The sequence below is a fragment of the Phocoena sinus genome, chromosome 6, assembly GCF_008692025.1.
Source record: "Phocoena sinus isolate mPhoSin1 chromosome 6, mPhoSin1.pri, whole genome shotgun sequence".
NCBI classification, from domain to species: Eukaryota; Metazoa; Chordata; class Mammalia; order Artiodactyla; family Phocoenidae; genus Phocoena; species Phocoena sinus.
In genome coordinates, this window is record NC_045768.1 from 50,580,784 (window position 1) to 50,596,689 (window position 15,906).

Consider the following 15,906-nt stretch of genomic DNA (forward strand, 5'->3'; position numbering starts at 1 on the left):
AATCAAAGGTTACAAGTAAATATAACAATACTGTATTTAAAAATAATGTCCCACTTGTAATTTGGACAGCTGGCCCGATATCATGACGTCATGCCCGACAGCATCTGTGTGATGAATGCTGATCACTCAACCTCTCCCAGCGCTTAGTTCCTGTCCCACTCCCCCATGGACCACATCCACAATCATACAGGCACTGGCTTGGAATGAGAGGCTCCCTAGACATCGTCCACTCCAACCCTTAGGAATACCTGCCACAGCACCCTGAATAAACAGCTGGCCGGAGGAATTCAAGTGAAACGCCAGAACCTCCTTTTCCTGCCCAGGGCCGGGCAGCCCGTGGCCTCCTCGCCTCACCTCCTCGTGCTGCACCGGCTCCGAGGAGCGGGTGATGGAAGACACCAGCGGCTCCTCAGCTGGCTCATCCAGCTCATTGTCAGTGTAGGCGCCTCCTTCGCCGTCGGTGTCTTCAAAGTCACTGATGAGACGGCTGTCGCAACTCAGATAGTCCGCGCCCATGGCGGTTAAGTAGGACATGCGGTCTTCGGGGTCATCATCCATCCCTTCCATCTAGAGGAATTTGTTTTGGAGGGTCAGTGGGATCTGACATGGCTCCTGGGAGTGAGGACTCAAGAAAATTCCCAAGGGCACAGCCAAGTGCCTGAAACCTTGACTTGTTCTAGAAAGGGAAGTCACCTTTATCCTCCTGGAATCACTTGGCTTTAAATTACTATGTTAATTTTTGTGCAGAGACTCAGACTAGAAACCCTCCGCCCTATCTCTCCTTGCCACCATCCGTCCTATATACCACTACCGAGCCAGGCTTCCTCAGACTGTTGCACTTTCTTCCAGAATTTGGCTCTCCTCCAGCTGTCTCTGTTGTATTTGTCTCCTACCAATAGTGCACGCTGCCTTGAGCTGCACACCCCGCCGCTCATCCATGAGATTCTCAAATCCTTGAGGGCAGAAGCTATGTCCTGTTCAACGTGTTCTCACCACAGAGGCTAGCACAAAGCCATAGTGGGTATAAGCACTCAGTAGATGCTACTAGATACTCTGACTAAACACGCGGTTCCTAAAGGGCAAGACTAGGCTCAACCATGTAATCGGTAATGGAGGCACTTCCGCAACAAAAATCGTACCTCTAATGTCTCACAAACTACCTCAGTTCAGCTGGACCACAGAATACCAGCACCAAAGGCTCCTAGAACCACAGGGAATTCTATAGTTTCTTTGCTTCCTCCCTGAAGTAGGGCTGCGTGTAAACTGCCTCCACAGATGAGACGCGAGCCAAGGTTAGGCGCCTATACAAGTACCCAATGCTCTCCCATCACCTACTCAAATCCCTAGGACACATTCTCTGCCAGACTTCTTTCTAAGCCAATGATTCAAACTCCATTAGCTTTTCTTCTTTCTATTGATTTTTAACTGTGTTCTCCACATAGCTCAACCTCACCTCTCCACTCTGCGTTTCCCAAGTCCTTCATAATAAGCTGTGGAGCTCAACACAAGGTCTTGTAAGCTCTGATTAGTGTGCTTGGAACAAAACACTAGTTACTACGTTAAAAGCAAAAGGGAAGTGAATGTAGGGCTGCATATATCCCATTCTGCTTTTCTTGTAAAAGTCCCTTCATTTTATTACTTTTTCAGAGAATTTATAAATTTTCGAACTACTGATGCACATGTTGGGATCACTTGAAATGGGCATGGTTTTACTACATTCACTACCCTCTGGAGAAAAAACTCAGAACGCGGACTCTCACCTCATAGCAGAGTATCTGGGCCACATACCTTTCCTTCGGAGACCCAAACTGCTTCTCCTTGCTGATGCTGAATCGTGTCCTTCAGGCTGCCAAACCAGCTATCGTTGGCTGAATTTAGGTTGATTGTAGCTACAGAAATGCAAACCAAAAGGTGTGCCTCAATTTCCAGAGAAATTTTTATTAGAAATCCCATTGGACATAATTTATCCTAACTTTCATATTTAAGTTAAAACTTTGGCAGATGAAAGAGAAAGTGTTTACAAATATTTGAACACTAAATCCCTTTAGTCGAATGTAATTAAAACCATTACCATCTTGGGGCTTCCCTGGTGGCGCAGTGGTTAAGAATCGTCCTGCCAATGCAGGGGGACACGGGTTTAAGCCCTGGCCCAGGAAGATACCACAGGCCGCGTAGCAGCTAAGCCCTTGCGCCACAACTACTGAGCCTGCGCTCTAGAGCCTGCGAGCCACAACTACTGAGCCCACGTGCCACAGCTGCTGAGACCGCGCACCTAGAGCCCATGCTCCACAACAAGAGAAGCCACCGCAATGAGAAGCCCGCGCACCACAACTAGAGAAAGCCTGTGCACAGCAACGAAGACACAACATAGCCAAAAATAAAAATAAATAAACAAATTTATATTAAAAAAAAACCTATTACCATCTGGCTGTTGGAGTTTACATTATAGGTGGATGTTATAAAGCTAAAAATGGATTAATTTCTTTAAAGAATGTCTATTTTTCAGAAAAGCTACCTTAAAAAAATTTGTTGTTTTCATTTTGACCTCGCCATACAGCTTGTGGGATCTCAGTTCCCCAACCAGGGACTGAAGCCAGGCCACGGCAGTGAAAGCACCAAATACTAACCACTAGACTACCAGGAAACTCCCAAATATGTTTTTAAACAGTGTGTTTTCAGGGGCAAAGATAACACATCTGAACCAAATATAAATATGCTGTGTTTTAAAGATCAATACATAGACAGGAACATTATAAGTGAGAAAAACATATACCAAGGTACATGTTATCTCCAATAAAAAACTAAAGATAACATTTAAATGAATACCATTTTGATAGGATTAAACATTTTAGAATATAGACATAGATTAACCAAACTGTACAGGTGTGTATTTACAGAACATACATTTTCTATTCAGAACAAAGTATATCTTATGTAATGGCACTATGATTGACCAAGTAGTTCTCCAAATACCTTACATGGATCAGCTCATTTCATGCTTAAACAAATCTCACAAGGTGGGTATTGCTATTATCCCTGTTTTACAGGTGAGAAACTGAAGCACAGTAGTGAAAGTAACTAGCCCAAGGCCTCGCACCAAGCCAGTGGAAAAGCCTGGATGCAAACTCAGAAGTTTGCTTTTAGAGTCCATGGTCTTGGCCATGGCATGACAAACATGAATTTAGAGCACGGGTATAAAATACCAACCAAGTAAAACACATGTGATTGTTCTTCAGCAATACGTATTCATGGACCTAATGGGGATAAACCAGATAATCAAAATTGGGCCTAGGGCTTCCCAGGTGGCGCAGTGGTTGAGAGTCCGCCTGCCGATGCAGGGGACACGGGTTCGCGCCCCGGTCCGGGAAGATCCCACATGCTGCGGAGCGGCTGGGCCCGTGAGCCATGGCCGCTGAGCCTGCACGTCCAGAGCCTGTGCTCTGCAACGGGAGAGGCCACAGCAGCGAGAGGCCCGCGTACCGCCAAAAAAAAAAAAAAAAAAAGGGCCTAAAATGAACAAACTGAAGGTAAATTAGGATTTTTAAAGACCATGTCACCATGGCCTGTTATTAAGGGGTATTGCATTATGTGGCACCCAAAAGAAAATTGGAACTTGTTGATAAAAGTTGTTCGGCAGCCTGTCCCACCTATCCTGAAGTCTGCATAATTCTTTGTAAACAGCCACAAAGAACCAGTAAGCAAATTTCGTAAGCAATTATGCTTCAGGTTTTCTTCCTAGTAACGTATAGCATTCTTTCATTTAAAGAGTCCTAACACTGACCTTGGAAAATCCTGAATGAGCTTACGGTTTCCTTGGTTATTAATTATTTACAGCATTAGAATAAACCGATACCTTGGACAACTCAAGGAAAATTAACCTTGATTCCTTGGACTTCTGTATCCTTATCATGGTATTTTAAAAATATTATTGTCCTCTTGGTAACAGAAGTGAGATCGGGCATATAGACAAAATGAGTGATTTGCACTAAGTGAGAACATTCAGCTGCCTTTTAAAGCTTTATGTTGGAGCTACCTGAGATGAGTACAGTTTGTATTTATCATGAGGAAAACCTAAAGTTAAAAGGGGCATTTGTGGGGCTTCCCTGGTGGCGCAGTGGTTGAGAGTCTGCCTGCTGATGCAGGGGACATGGGTTCGTGCCCTGGTCTGGGAAGATCCCACATGCCGCAGAGCGGCTGGGCCCGTAGGCCATGGCCGCTGAGCCTGCGCGTCCAGAGCCTGTGCTCTGCAACGGGAGAGGCCGCAACGGTGAGAGGCCCGTGTACCACAAAAAGAAAAAAAAAAAGGGGCATTTGCGAAATGCAGAAAATATGTTCATGCCCCTTGATAAAATGAAAAAAGTCAGAAACCTCTTATTGAACCCACATTGAGTCAAGTATATGAAAAAAAAAAAAGAGCTTTACAGTAACTAATTTCCTAAGCCCCATAAAAATGTAATTTCCAACTAAGTTGGTAACATCCAACTCATGCACTTGACCTCTCTTTTAACAGGTGGGTGCACAGCTATGATGCTTCCCTTCACTTGAAATCAAGTTCCTTTGGTTTACTATCGGCTTCTGCTCCTTAACTTTTTCAGATTCTTTGACTACAAGCAATACTGGTTAATTCCTGTTGTTCCCAACCTCTGGACTAGACCCATGTTCCCTTGGATAGAACGCCAGAAAGTGAAATATTGAAAGGAGTTTCACTCAGCCTCCATCTCAGCTGCAAGTCAGCATCCCTTCCCAGCCCCCGCACAAGTGCACTCGGTGCTTCTTCTTCTCTACCCAAGGAGGTTGGGGAGCACCGAGAACAACAACAAAAGGTGACACGTGAGGCTGGAGGGCTGGGGAGAAACTGGGAGTGACTGTAATGGGTATGAAGTTTCTCTTCTGGGTGATGGAAAAGTTCTAAAATTGATGGTGCTGAGGGCTATACATCTCTGAATATACTAAAAATTACTAAATTGTACAGTTTAAGTGGGTGAATTATAGCGTACATAAATTAAATTTCAGTAAAGCTCTTCATGTGGCAGGGACCCTCTCTAAATGGACAAGCATCAACTGAAGTGCCCGGCCAGGGAGTGTGGCAACTTCCATCTGCTTCCTGTGGCCCTCAGAGTCCCTATGTGTCCTTGGGAAACCAAGAACTGCCTCCTGTGGTTTGGGTACTTTAGACTAGTACATGATTCACTTCTCTCCCCAGGCTTTCTCAAACACTATATTATGGCATAGAAAATTTCTTTTATAATATGTAACGTTTATAAAGACTTTTTTTTTTTTTTTGCAGTACGTAGGCCTCTCACTCTTGTGGCCTCTCCCGTTGCGGAGCACAGGCTCCAGACGCGCAGGCTCAGTGGCCATGGCTCACAGGCCCAGCCACTCCGCGGCATGTGGGATCTTTCCGGACTGGGGCACGAACCCGCGTCCCCTGCATCGGCAGGCAGACTCTCAGCCACTGTGCCACCAGGGAAGCCCTATAAAGATTTTTAAAAAGCGTAAAATAGTATCACTAATAGCATTTGTTTAGCATTTCCAAAATCTCAGGACTGAATTATACAAATTTCACATTAATGAAATCTTAGAAAACTGATAAAAGTGCTATCCTTTGGTACTTTAAAAATCCCACAGTTTCATATAAAGGGTGGCCCTGTGTGGGTCTCTAAGTCCATAATTCCATTTCCGTGGTATTTAAACCATGAACTGAGTGCTTCAGGAATTCCAAGAAAGCATGTAACTTAAACTTCAGGTTTTAAAAAATAATTTTTGCAACATATGCATGCAAATGTATTCTAAAATAAATTTTTTTAAATGAGGGGGGAGGGTTGGGCAGCCTACTATTGTAATTTACATTGACAAGTTAATTTGCTTTGGGGCAAATCTCAGAATGAAGTTTCCCTGGTCATCTCCACTTAATTAAGAAGTATCTTGAGTTTGCAAGAAGAGCCATTTTAATTTTTTTAGTTTTTAGGTAAAAGGCATTTATTATATTGTAAAAATAGTAATGGACATATGTAAAAAAACAAAAGAGCAAATAATTTATAAAATAAATTATACCTTTCAAAAATGACCAAGACATAACAATAAGTATAACAGTACAAAGAATGTAAATCAACAAGCACTAGCAATGTTAGCTTTTCCTGTAACCACTCACTATTATTATCATACTAAGCCCTGATTTGTCCTATATCTGAAATACTAACAATTTACCAACACACTAACAGTTTACAAATCTTCAGTTCTTCTACTCAATCACGTTTACTACACAGTAACTTCAAGAAGAGCCATTTTCATACCGTCATAATTAAATAATCACCTGCGGGAAACAAGATTTTCTTGTTACTGTGCAACAAGGAAAAAAGAAGGATATTGAGCCCGGTGAGACCACCTGCAACATAAGCCTTGATTTTGAATTACTGTTCATCATAGTAGCTCTATCTTTCCCAATTATTAATTCATTAAAATGACATAAATTTAAAATAATAAAAAAACCTTGGATTTTGGCCATGGTGCACACATCAAATCACAGCCTGGCCAGGCTGAGTGAGACACGAGGCATAGAAAGCACTCAGTGGGGCCATTCACACAGCTCTCAAGAGTTAAACTTAGAAGTCTGGAAGACTGCTGCGAAAGGCCATCTCACAGACAACTGGGGCCTTTTGATAAGTTACCTGGCACCCTGCTCCATCCATCCTGATGACCAAATAATTCCATACTGAAGGTTGGCAACCTATGCTGACAGTGGATCACCTCAAAGTTCTAGATGAAATTGGACACTCACAGAGTCACAGCCTCCAACTTTAGTTATCCCCAAACCTTCAACTTCCTGATTAGCTTAGTCGCAATCATATGGACCTCAGTTCAATGGGCAAATTATCTATTAAATGGAGAAACAGCACTATATGACCCCTTTCAGCATTAGGATAATACGTCTGTGCTGTAAAGTATATACAATATTGGACCCACAGTCAGAGACACTACAGTGTTAGTCTGGGCTTAGCCATACACTAATGTGTGACCTTGTGGAAATCACCTGGCCTTTCCTATGGCCTAATAAGTCTGTACCACTGTTAGCCATTGCTATAATAAAAACAGTAATGATGATAATAATAATTATAGTAGTAGTAGTAGTAAAAACAACAGAGGAAAGATTAGATATGAACATACCAAAAGCACAAGCTCTTAAGATGCTACATTCACAAAAACCCAGTTTATGACACCCCATTCCCTTCTTTGCATTTGGCTAGATTACCTACCCCTTAGTTTGAGCACTTCACCATAGTGGTAAGTAGTGCATCTCACTCTTTAACAAGAAAAGCCAGTAAGAGTAAAATAGGGTCTAATGTGGACATTCATCAGTCATTCACCCCCTTCCCTTCCCTTCCCAGTGTCAGATAAGCTAAAAATGACACAGGTTGGTGATGACTGGCACTGAACTCAAAAGAGCTATCATTATCCTAAGGATATTAATTACATCCACACAGTCTCCTCATGTTGCTCCCACAAAACTGCATGACCAAAAACTTCATGCCACCCTGTTAGACCCTTAATTATACCACATTCACAGAACTAGTCATTTTCATAGATAGTGCATGTATTCAGTTACTAAAACAGGTCACATTCTTAAATCATTTCATTTTCATGAATAACAGTAGCAGTAGGCAGTAGGTCTTCATTTCAGGAACTTTAAAAAATATTCTATGAGATTTCCCTGGTGGCACAGTGGATAAGACTCCGTACTCCCAATGCAGGGGGCCCGGTTTTGATCCCTCTTCAGGGAACTAGATCCCACATGCATGCCACAACTAAGGAGCCCATGGGCCACAACTAAGGAGCCCACCTGCTGCAACCAAAGAGCCCATGTGCCGCAACTAAGGAGGCTTGAAGCTGCAACTAAGGAGCCCATGAGCCGCAACTAAGACCCAGTGCAACCAAATAAATAATATTTTTAACAATTCTATTATGGAAAATTGTAGACATACACAAAAGTGGAGAGAACAGTTTAACAAACTCCCATGTACACATCACCCAACAACTATCAACTCTTGGCCAGTCTGGCCTATAGTCCCACTTAAGATTATTTAAGCAAATCCCAGACATGATATTAGGTCACCCATAAATATTTTATTTAGCATATATGCCTAAAAAATAAGAACTCTTAAAAAAACCCATAATCACAATATCATTTTCACCTTAAAAATAGGAATAATAACTCCTTAATATCATCTAATATCCAGAGTGTTCAAGTTTCTATTTCAAGAACATTTTAAAGTAACGAAACCACGCTCTGATCACCTTGTAAGTCAGCACATGCATGGATGGTAAGCAGAGAACAATGACACAATCCATAACAGATATGGGTACTTGGTGCTACACCAGGCTTAATCACTAGCTTCGTAGTCTCACCCCAAAATTTGAGCCTCATCAAAATGACCAGGTACTGTGTATTATGGATCTTTATGATCATTTTCAAACAGTCAAAATTACAAAGCTAAATGTACAAACGCCATGAGTCTACTATACTCACTTTATAGGATTAGTGACTTTTCAAGGAGTCATGAATAGAATTTCAGGTTACTATTCTCCATTCTGATTACTTTCCTATTCCTTCCATTCTACAACTCCCTATTTCTCACTTTTGAGCAAAGAGACTACATTCTGCATTTCACTTACCTGTGAAAAGATGTGCACAAGTTTTTTTAAGCTTGTTGGCTTGGTCGAATAACTTCCGAGAACTTTTGTTGGATGACGGATTCAACCTCTGTCTCATGGTTTTGACACCTTGTCTAGAGTCTGGGTTGAAAAAAATCACAATCGGGAACCACTGAGTATAATTCAACAGGTCCACGGCTTTAGGAGTCACATCCAGGAGCGCATGCTTTTCCTGTTAGAAATGGGAAAAAGTTACATAAATGGGTATGTGAGTGAATATGTAAAGCCACGTAGCATCAACGAGTTTGTATTGATAAGTAAAGGCTGCATCAGATAAAATGTACCAGTTTAAATCAAAAAGCAGAAAATGTTTCCCTCCACTTTAATATTACCAATTTATGAGAACTTCTGAGAAAATGAATTAACAGGTTATTTGGTATAATGCTTAGAACTCAGAGAGAACCAACATATCAGCGCCACAGAACATCAGCTGGTTTCCACACACTGAAACAGCTTATGTTTATAGTCAGCTTTTACCATTAACGGTTAATAATTATTAAAAATATAGATTCTATTCTTGAAAAGACTGCAGCAATCCATGACCCAATTCTTTCTGATAGCATGGCCTTCTGGTGAATTTCCTCACCTGTTCAATAATTTGCCTCACGGTATTTAACCGCACCACCCCGGAGGATTTCTCAGATCCCGCGTCTCTTGGTTCCGTTTCTGCAAAAGCAAAAAAAAAGGGGGGGTGGGGGAGGGACGGAGTAAAATTTTAGAAACCAGTAACAACCAAGTACACCAACCTAGCATCAGCAAGGATGGGACAGCTAACATTCGGTGTCTCCTAATGAGAGGCAATGGGAAGGACCCACACTACCTGTTTAACCAAAATCTAACCAGGGGAAACAGGCCAGGCCAACAGGGAACATCCCAGGAGACAAATGGCTTGGACTGTTCAAAATATCACATTACAAACTAATTTAGAAAAAGGAGGAGACCAGAAAGACATAAAAATCAAATGTACTGCATGCTCCTTGGTTGTGTTCTGAATTTAAAAAAAACAGTAGCAACAAGCTATGAAAGACATAATTGGGATAAATGAAGAAAATTTGAATAAAGGACTATATACTAAGTAAAATTATTGTATCAATGTTAAATTTCTTGGCTGTGATAATGGTATTGTGGTTGTACAGGAGGAGAATTAGGAGATTCACAGAGGTAGGAACTGTGATAATGCCTGCAACTTAAACTTTCAAACAGTGCAGCAGAAATTATAAAAATTTGTGTGTGTGCCTGTGTGTGCCTATGGGGGAAAGAGTGCAGATGGCAAAACGTTACCTGTTGACAGTGACCCCAGATGAAGGGTATGTGGGTGTTAATTATTTTTTCTGTATGTTAGATATCTTTCAAAATAAAAATTGGTGGAGAAAAAAATATCACTGACAGACTTACTAGCAGTTTGGAATAGGTCAGGCAACTCATTTGCCAACTTCTCCAGGGCTATATCTGCTATGGGGCCAAATAAGACCACAGGTCTCTTGAAACCAGCTGAAATGAGATAAGAAAAGCCATGAAATTAGGTATAAAATAAGCTAGAAGGATATATTGTACAACATGGGGAATATAGCCAATATCTTATAGTAACTACAAATGAAGTATAACCTTTAAAAATTATGAATCACTATATGGTACACCTATAACATATAATATTGTACAGCAACTATACTTCAATTAAAAAAAAAAGCCATGAAGACACCTACATGTCCTTAGCTGTTAAGAAGCAAAAGTATTTTATATATTGATAACACAACTAAATGAAAGAAATTGTGCGTTCTCCCACCTCCAATTCAGACTAGCTCTTTTCTGAAAAATAAAAGAGCTCCCTCTTTTATTATAGTTCACTCCTCCCACTATTACTAAAGATAAGTTTTGCTCTACAGAATATATAAAAACTTCTGAATGGTAGTATTAAAAAAAAAATAACAGATTGTAGAACTACGAGTTGGCACAGCTCACTTTTTTGTAAGTCTTATTTCATGTCTAAACATGATTCCAATCTGTAAGCTGGCTTGACCTAAGTGATACAGGTAAGTTGGAATGTGATCATTAAAGTTAAAAAACAAAGAAAAACAGGCTCTGGGCCCAGTCGGATTATTTCCTGGCCCACTTGGCTTCCACACCTTCTCGAAGCAAAACCCTCTCGTAAGCCGGGAACTTGGTGCTGACTGACACAACGGCCGTCAGGTCTTCCCGACTCTTCCGTAGGTTCTTCTTCACGCCCGACCTCTGGCCGCGCATCCTCCAGAAGTCTGCCCTGTCCCCACTGCTGTCTCTCTGGGCAGTCTGAACGCTGGCCATCTGTTCTGCTCTGAGAGAAGAAACAAGGGGAAGTAAAGGTCTAAAGCCAGGAAATGCGCAAATGTGTGGGTCACTAATCAAATTCAGTCAATGTCACTCATGGACTTAGATTAGAGGTGCAGCTTGACAATGAGCAAGTTGCACGGGGTGAGAAACACAGGGCCTTCCTCTTCTGGACGGAGGCAGAGAAAGGCTAGATGCACATAAAATCCAGCAGAAATAGCTCAGTAATAAACATGATGACATGGCTTGTTCTGTTTAGGCTGATATAAGACACACCCTGTCTTACTGTACTTCGCTTTATTGTGCTTTGCAGATATTGTGTTGTTTTTTTTTTTACAAATTAAACATTTGTGGCAACCCTGCATCGAGCAAGTCTATCAGTACCATTTTCCCAACAGCATTTGCTCGCTTTGTGCCTCTGTGTCATAGTTTGGGAATTCTCTCAAAATTTCAAACCCTCCACCAGCAAAAACACTATGGCTAACTGAAGGTTCAGATGATGGTCAGCATTTTTTGGCAATAAAGAATTTTTAATTACGGTATGTACATTTTCTTTTTACACATAATGCTATTGCACACTTAATAGACTGCAGTAAAATATTAACATAACTTCTGTATGCACTGGTAAACCAAAAAATTTGTGTGACTTGCTTCACTGCGATATTCGTTTCATTGCGGTGGTCTGTAACCAAACCCGCAGTATCTCCAAGGTCTCCTCATACACAAGAAATGGATGATGGGAGGGGTCGTGATGACAAATGATGGAGTTATATGGGGCTTCCTTTGGCGGGGGGAGGTGTTGTTTACTTGTGGGAGGAAGGCTTAAAGGGGTTGCGTGGGTGTATGCAGTCTCAAGATACCTGCTTCTGTTGGGGATTAAGCCTTTCTCCAATTCATTTCCAATCCTCACGGCCAGCCAGTGGCCCAGTTTCCCATCGTACAGCGTATCTACCACACGGAAGACCTCCCCTCTGGTGAAAGCCAGGCTCTGTGGAGTTTCTTTCTCACATTCAAAGTGGCTTCTTATAAAAAACGAATCCCCTCTGCCACAAGCCAGTATGTCTCTATACACTGAAAGACAAAAGCATCATTGCATGTGGTACTCAGCTTGGCCAGAGGTCTTTTCTGGAAGAGTTATCAGCTCTCTGAACTCTGATCACCCTCTTTACTTTCTTTGCATTTAGCGACCTCAGCACACAGGCCCCACGGGAACCATAGTTCAAACAGGAAGAAGGACAAGTAACCAAGTTCACGAGTTGCTGTGATGGTTAATTTTATGCATCGACTTGACTGGGCCATGGGGTGCCCAGATATTTGGTCAAATATTATTCTAGGTGTGTCTATGAGGGTGTTTCTGGATGAGATTAACATTTAACTCGGGCAGACTGAGTAAAGCCAATTGCCCTCCCTGATTTGGGTGGGCTTCAGCCAGTCCATTGAAGGCTTGAACACAACAAAAAGGTAAACCGTCCCCCGAGTAAGAGAAAAATGAACTCTTCTTCCTTTCAAAGCGGGACGTCAGCTTTTCTCCTGCCTTCAGACTCAAACAGATACACTGGCTCTTCCTGGATCTTGAGCCAGTCCGCCTTTGGACAGCAACTACACCATTGGTTCTCTTGGTTCTCAGGTCTTTGGACTTGGACTGGAACTAAACCATTGGCTCTCTTTGGGTCTCCAGCTCACCAACTCACCCTGAAGATCTTGGAACCTGCCAGCCTCCATAATCATGTAAGCCAATTCCTCACAGTATCAATAAATAGCTCACTTTCTCCCTTTCTCTGTCTGCCCGTCTCTGTCTGTCTCTCTCTTTCTATGTATAGAAAGATATTTATATATATACATACACACACACATACACATCCTATTGGTTCCATTTCTCTGGAGAACCTTAATACAGTTGCCAATCAACTGTACTAGTTGAAGCAGACAAGAAGATTCTATTAACCCCCATTTTACAGATGAGAACAATAAAGCTTAGAAAGGTGAAGCAACTTGTCAGACTGATACGGGTTAATATGAGAGCTGACCAGCAGGTGTGGCCCTTTCCATCTGTCATGGAAAAACTCAATAATAACTTCAGGCAGTAATTAAGGATGGATCTCTGTCCAGAAAAGCAGTTTTACTCCAAAATCACACAACTAGTGAAATTCTTTCAGTAGGTGCACAGAAAACATGTGTATAGAAAGTTAAATGGTACCCGAATTCTTTCCACATACCTATGACCTAGAGATCAGGTGTCAGGATCCACTTCGATATTTTAATACCCAGATTTTCCTATTGTGCTCCCAAGCTACCTCCCTCTCCTACCGCCCACTAAACTCATAACCAAATTTGCTCACCATCAGCTCGGCTCTGGGCTAAAATGGTCACCATTTCGCCTTTGGGGATTTCTAACAGGTAGAGAACGGCATCCTCCCGAACGAGCCCTCTGAAATCCTGTGTGTTCACCTGATAGGAGGGGCAAACAGAACAAACAAAACAAGAAGAAGTAAGTTGTTTTCAAAAAGGTGCCACCTGCTTTTTATCTGTTTGTTCTCATCAGGGCCCGCCCACAGCAAACCTCAGATGTAAAGAAGTCCTTAGTGCCCTACCCAGGGACTCTTAGCACCCGGCCTGGGCTGTGGGCACCACCATACCCTCCTGCCTCCCCACGCTGCCCACCCCTTAGGACTACGCCATTCCACCAAGGACTCATCACTGGATCAGGTTAGAATTTCTTGTAGCTGTGTCCGCTTCCCTCCTTTGAATCTCCTGTAGAGGTGGCCAGGAAGGTACAAATACAATTACTGTAATGCAATAAGGAGTGGTGGGGTCTATGGTAAATGAGCGTGCTGGCCCAGCTTAAGGCATTAATACTTTTCAAATTGATTCAAATAAAAGCCTGCAAATAAGGATTCTGACCAAATCCACCTTTCTCTTACAGCTTCTAGCACCTGAAATTGAAGAACATTAGTCTTAGGTGGCAGACCATTAGCCTAATCTATAGGCTTTTAGTTTAAGCTTCTGATACATAACGGGCAAGAAGCTCACATTTATTCCCCACTGAGTAGGGTACACTGTAAATAGCTCTCAGAAGACAAGTTAGAAAGCAGGTAAAATTGAAAAGTGGGACAAAGAAAAAGACATTTTGACATCTTTGTCTTGTACCTTGAAAACCACTCTAAAACAGAATAATTACACATAAGTAAAATGTAAAAATGATTTTAAAGTACCTAATATTTTGATAATGTATTACAGAAGTGAAGAAACAGAATTCCTCTGAAATATTTTCTTCAGTCACTGAGGACTTGTAGAATCCTTTAATCAAAGAGTAATGCCTTACTACTGAAAAAACATCATTAATTGAGTCTAATTTAATTAAGGTTGGAATTTACCATTAAGTGAAAATAGGCATGAGATTAAAATTTACTTGGTGCTTTTAAAATAGAGTGATTTACTAAACGAATCACGTTAACTTTTCCATTGAAATGATATTTATAGCATTTAAGACAGCTCATTCCCATCTCGCTGTCCCTGAATTAGGGATATTCACGCTTTGGTAATTAATCCTTTCTTGTGCACCATCTGCAGATCTACATCTGTGTCTATATGTGGCCACATGTATGTTTTTATATGCACTGTACATGCTTGTATTTGTTTATTTAAATAAGATAGGGCCACAGGGCATGGGGGAAGACCTTGGAGGTCCCTCTGTCCTTCTCTATTCAGAGACTGCCCCTTCTGTCAAGGCAAAAACTATAATGGTCAAAAGTAAAGCAACACATGGTAGCTAAAATCCACTTGGTTAATAACCAAACTTAGGAGCTTTTTTTTTTCCTCTTTCCCTTCCTCTAATAGTTTCTGAAAGAGAAATGACAATCATACCAGGTAAAAAAATAAGCAAAGAGATAGGTAAGCCAAGCACTAAAGCATGTGCACTTCTGTTAGTTACAAGGCACATATTTCGCCACAGCACACTCACTTTTTCGTTCCACATGTCAAGCTGTCACCTTTACAAAAGGAAGAGCTGCACTTAAAAAACCCACAGCAGAGTAAAGTGCTTACTGTATGTACATTGTACCCTGATATATTCAATTTGACCATGGAAAGGAGTGCTGAAACAAATTAAAGGAAAAAAGGCCAGGACAGCACTTTGGTTAGGTTGTACAGCCCTCCCCAATAAATATCCTCTTCCATTATCTATTTAGTAGTCTACACGGTCTAGCTGTGTCTGCTGTGAGCCTGAAGAGGATTCTGTGTCAGCTACACTAAGGCTGTGTCGCAATTTATCTGCCCCAGTAGGTGAGCTCAATCTTTTTCACCCCTTTGAAGAACTGAGGGCTCCTTTTGTAGTCAACAGAAAATTTCCACACACCCAAGAATGAGGACCACCTACTGCCTGACCTCCAGATGAGACTACTGCAGAAGAAGCTGGTTCCTGGGCTTCCCTGGTGGCGCAGTGGTTAAGAGTCCGCCTGCCAATGCAGGGGACACGGGTTCGTGGCCCGGTCCGGGAAGATCCCACATGCCGCAGAGTGGCTGGGCCCGTGAGCCATGGCCACTGAGCCTGCGCGTCTGGAGCCTGTGCTCCACAACGGGAGAGGCTACAACAGTGAGAGGCCGGCGTACCGGGGAAAAAAAAAAAAAGAAGCTGGTTCCCACAGTTTCTTGCTTGTCGCCAAGGTGGTAACAGGAAACAAGACACTTTCTCAAGTAGAAAACATTGTGTATCACGACTTTTACACATGGAAGTGACTCTCATTTTAACGACTTAGGTCTGTCAAGCCCCTAAGTGAATTTACTATTTTTTTTCATGAAAATTCTGAAAATCCTTTTCCCCACAGGGTACAAAAATATGTCATCCTTGAACCTTCGTGAGCAAAAGTTTCCAAATTCCTACCTGACTTCCTACGG

At 41.9% G+C, this 15,906-nt stretch overlaps 1 protein-coding gene across 4 annotated transcripts in view; it reads right to left on the minus strand.

Moving 5' to 3' along the window:
• Nucleotides 1-15,906, minus strand: part of TJP2 (tight junction protein 2) — a 138,064-nt gene that overhangs the window by 6,308 nt on the left and 115,850 nt on the right. For all 4 annotated transcript variants that reach the window (XM_032635390.1, XM_032635388.1, XM_032635389.1 and 1 more), the window contains exons 13-20: nucleotides 13,353-13,461; nucleotides 11,874-12,084; nucleotides 10,833-11,020; nucleotides 10,105-10,200; nucleotides 9,296-9,375; nucleotides 8,671-8,881; nucleotides 1,789-1,889; nucleotides 355-567 (exon numbers count right to left, since the gene is read on the minus strand). In XM_032635390.1, the coding sequence (XP_032491281.1) occupies nucleotides 355-567; nucleotides 1,789-1,889; nucleotides 8,671-8,881; nucleotides 9,296-9,375; nucleotides 10,105-10,200; nucleotides 10,833-11,020; nucleotides 11,874-12,084; nucleotides 13,353-13,461 (1,209 nt within the window). The remainder of the gene's footprint in view (nucleotides 1-354; nucleotides 568-1,788; nucleotides 1,890-8,670; nucleotides 8,882-9,295; nucleotides 9,376-10,104; nucleotides 10,201-10,832; nucleotides 11,021-11,873; nucleotides 12,085-13,352; nucleotides 13,462-15,906) is intronic.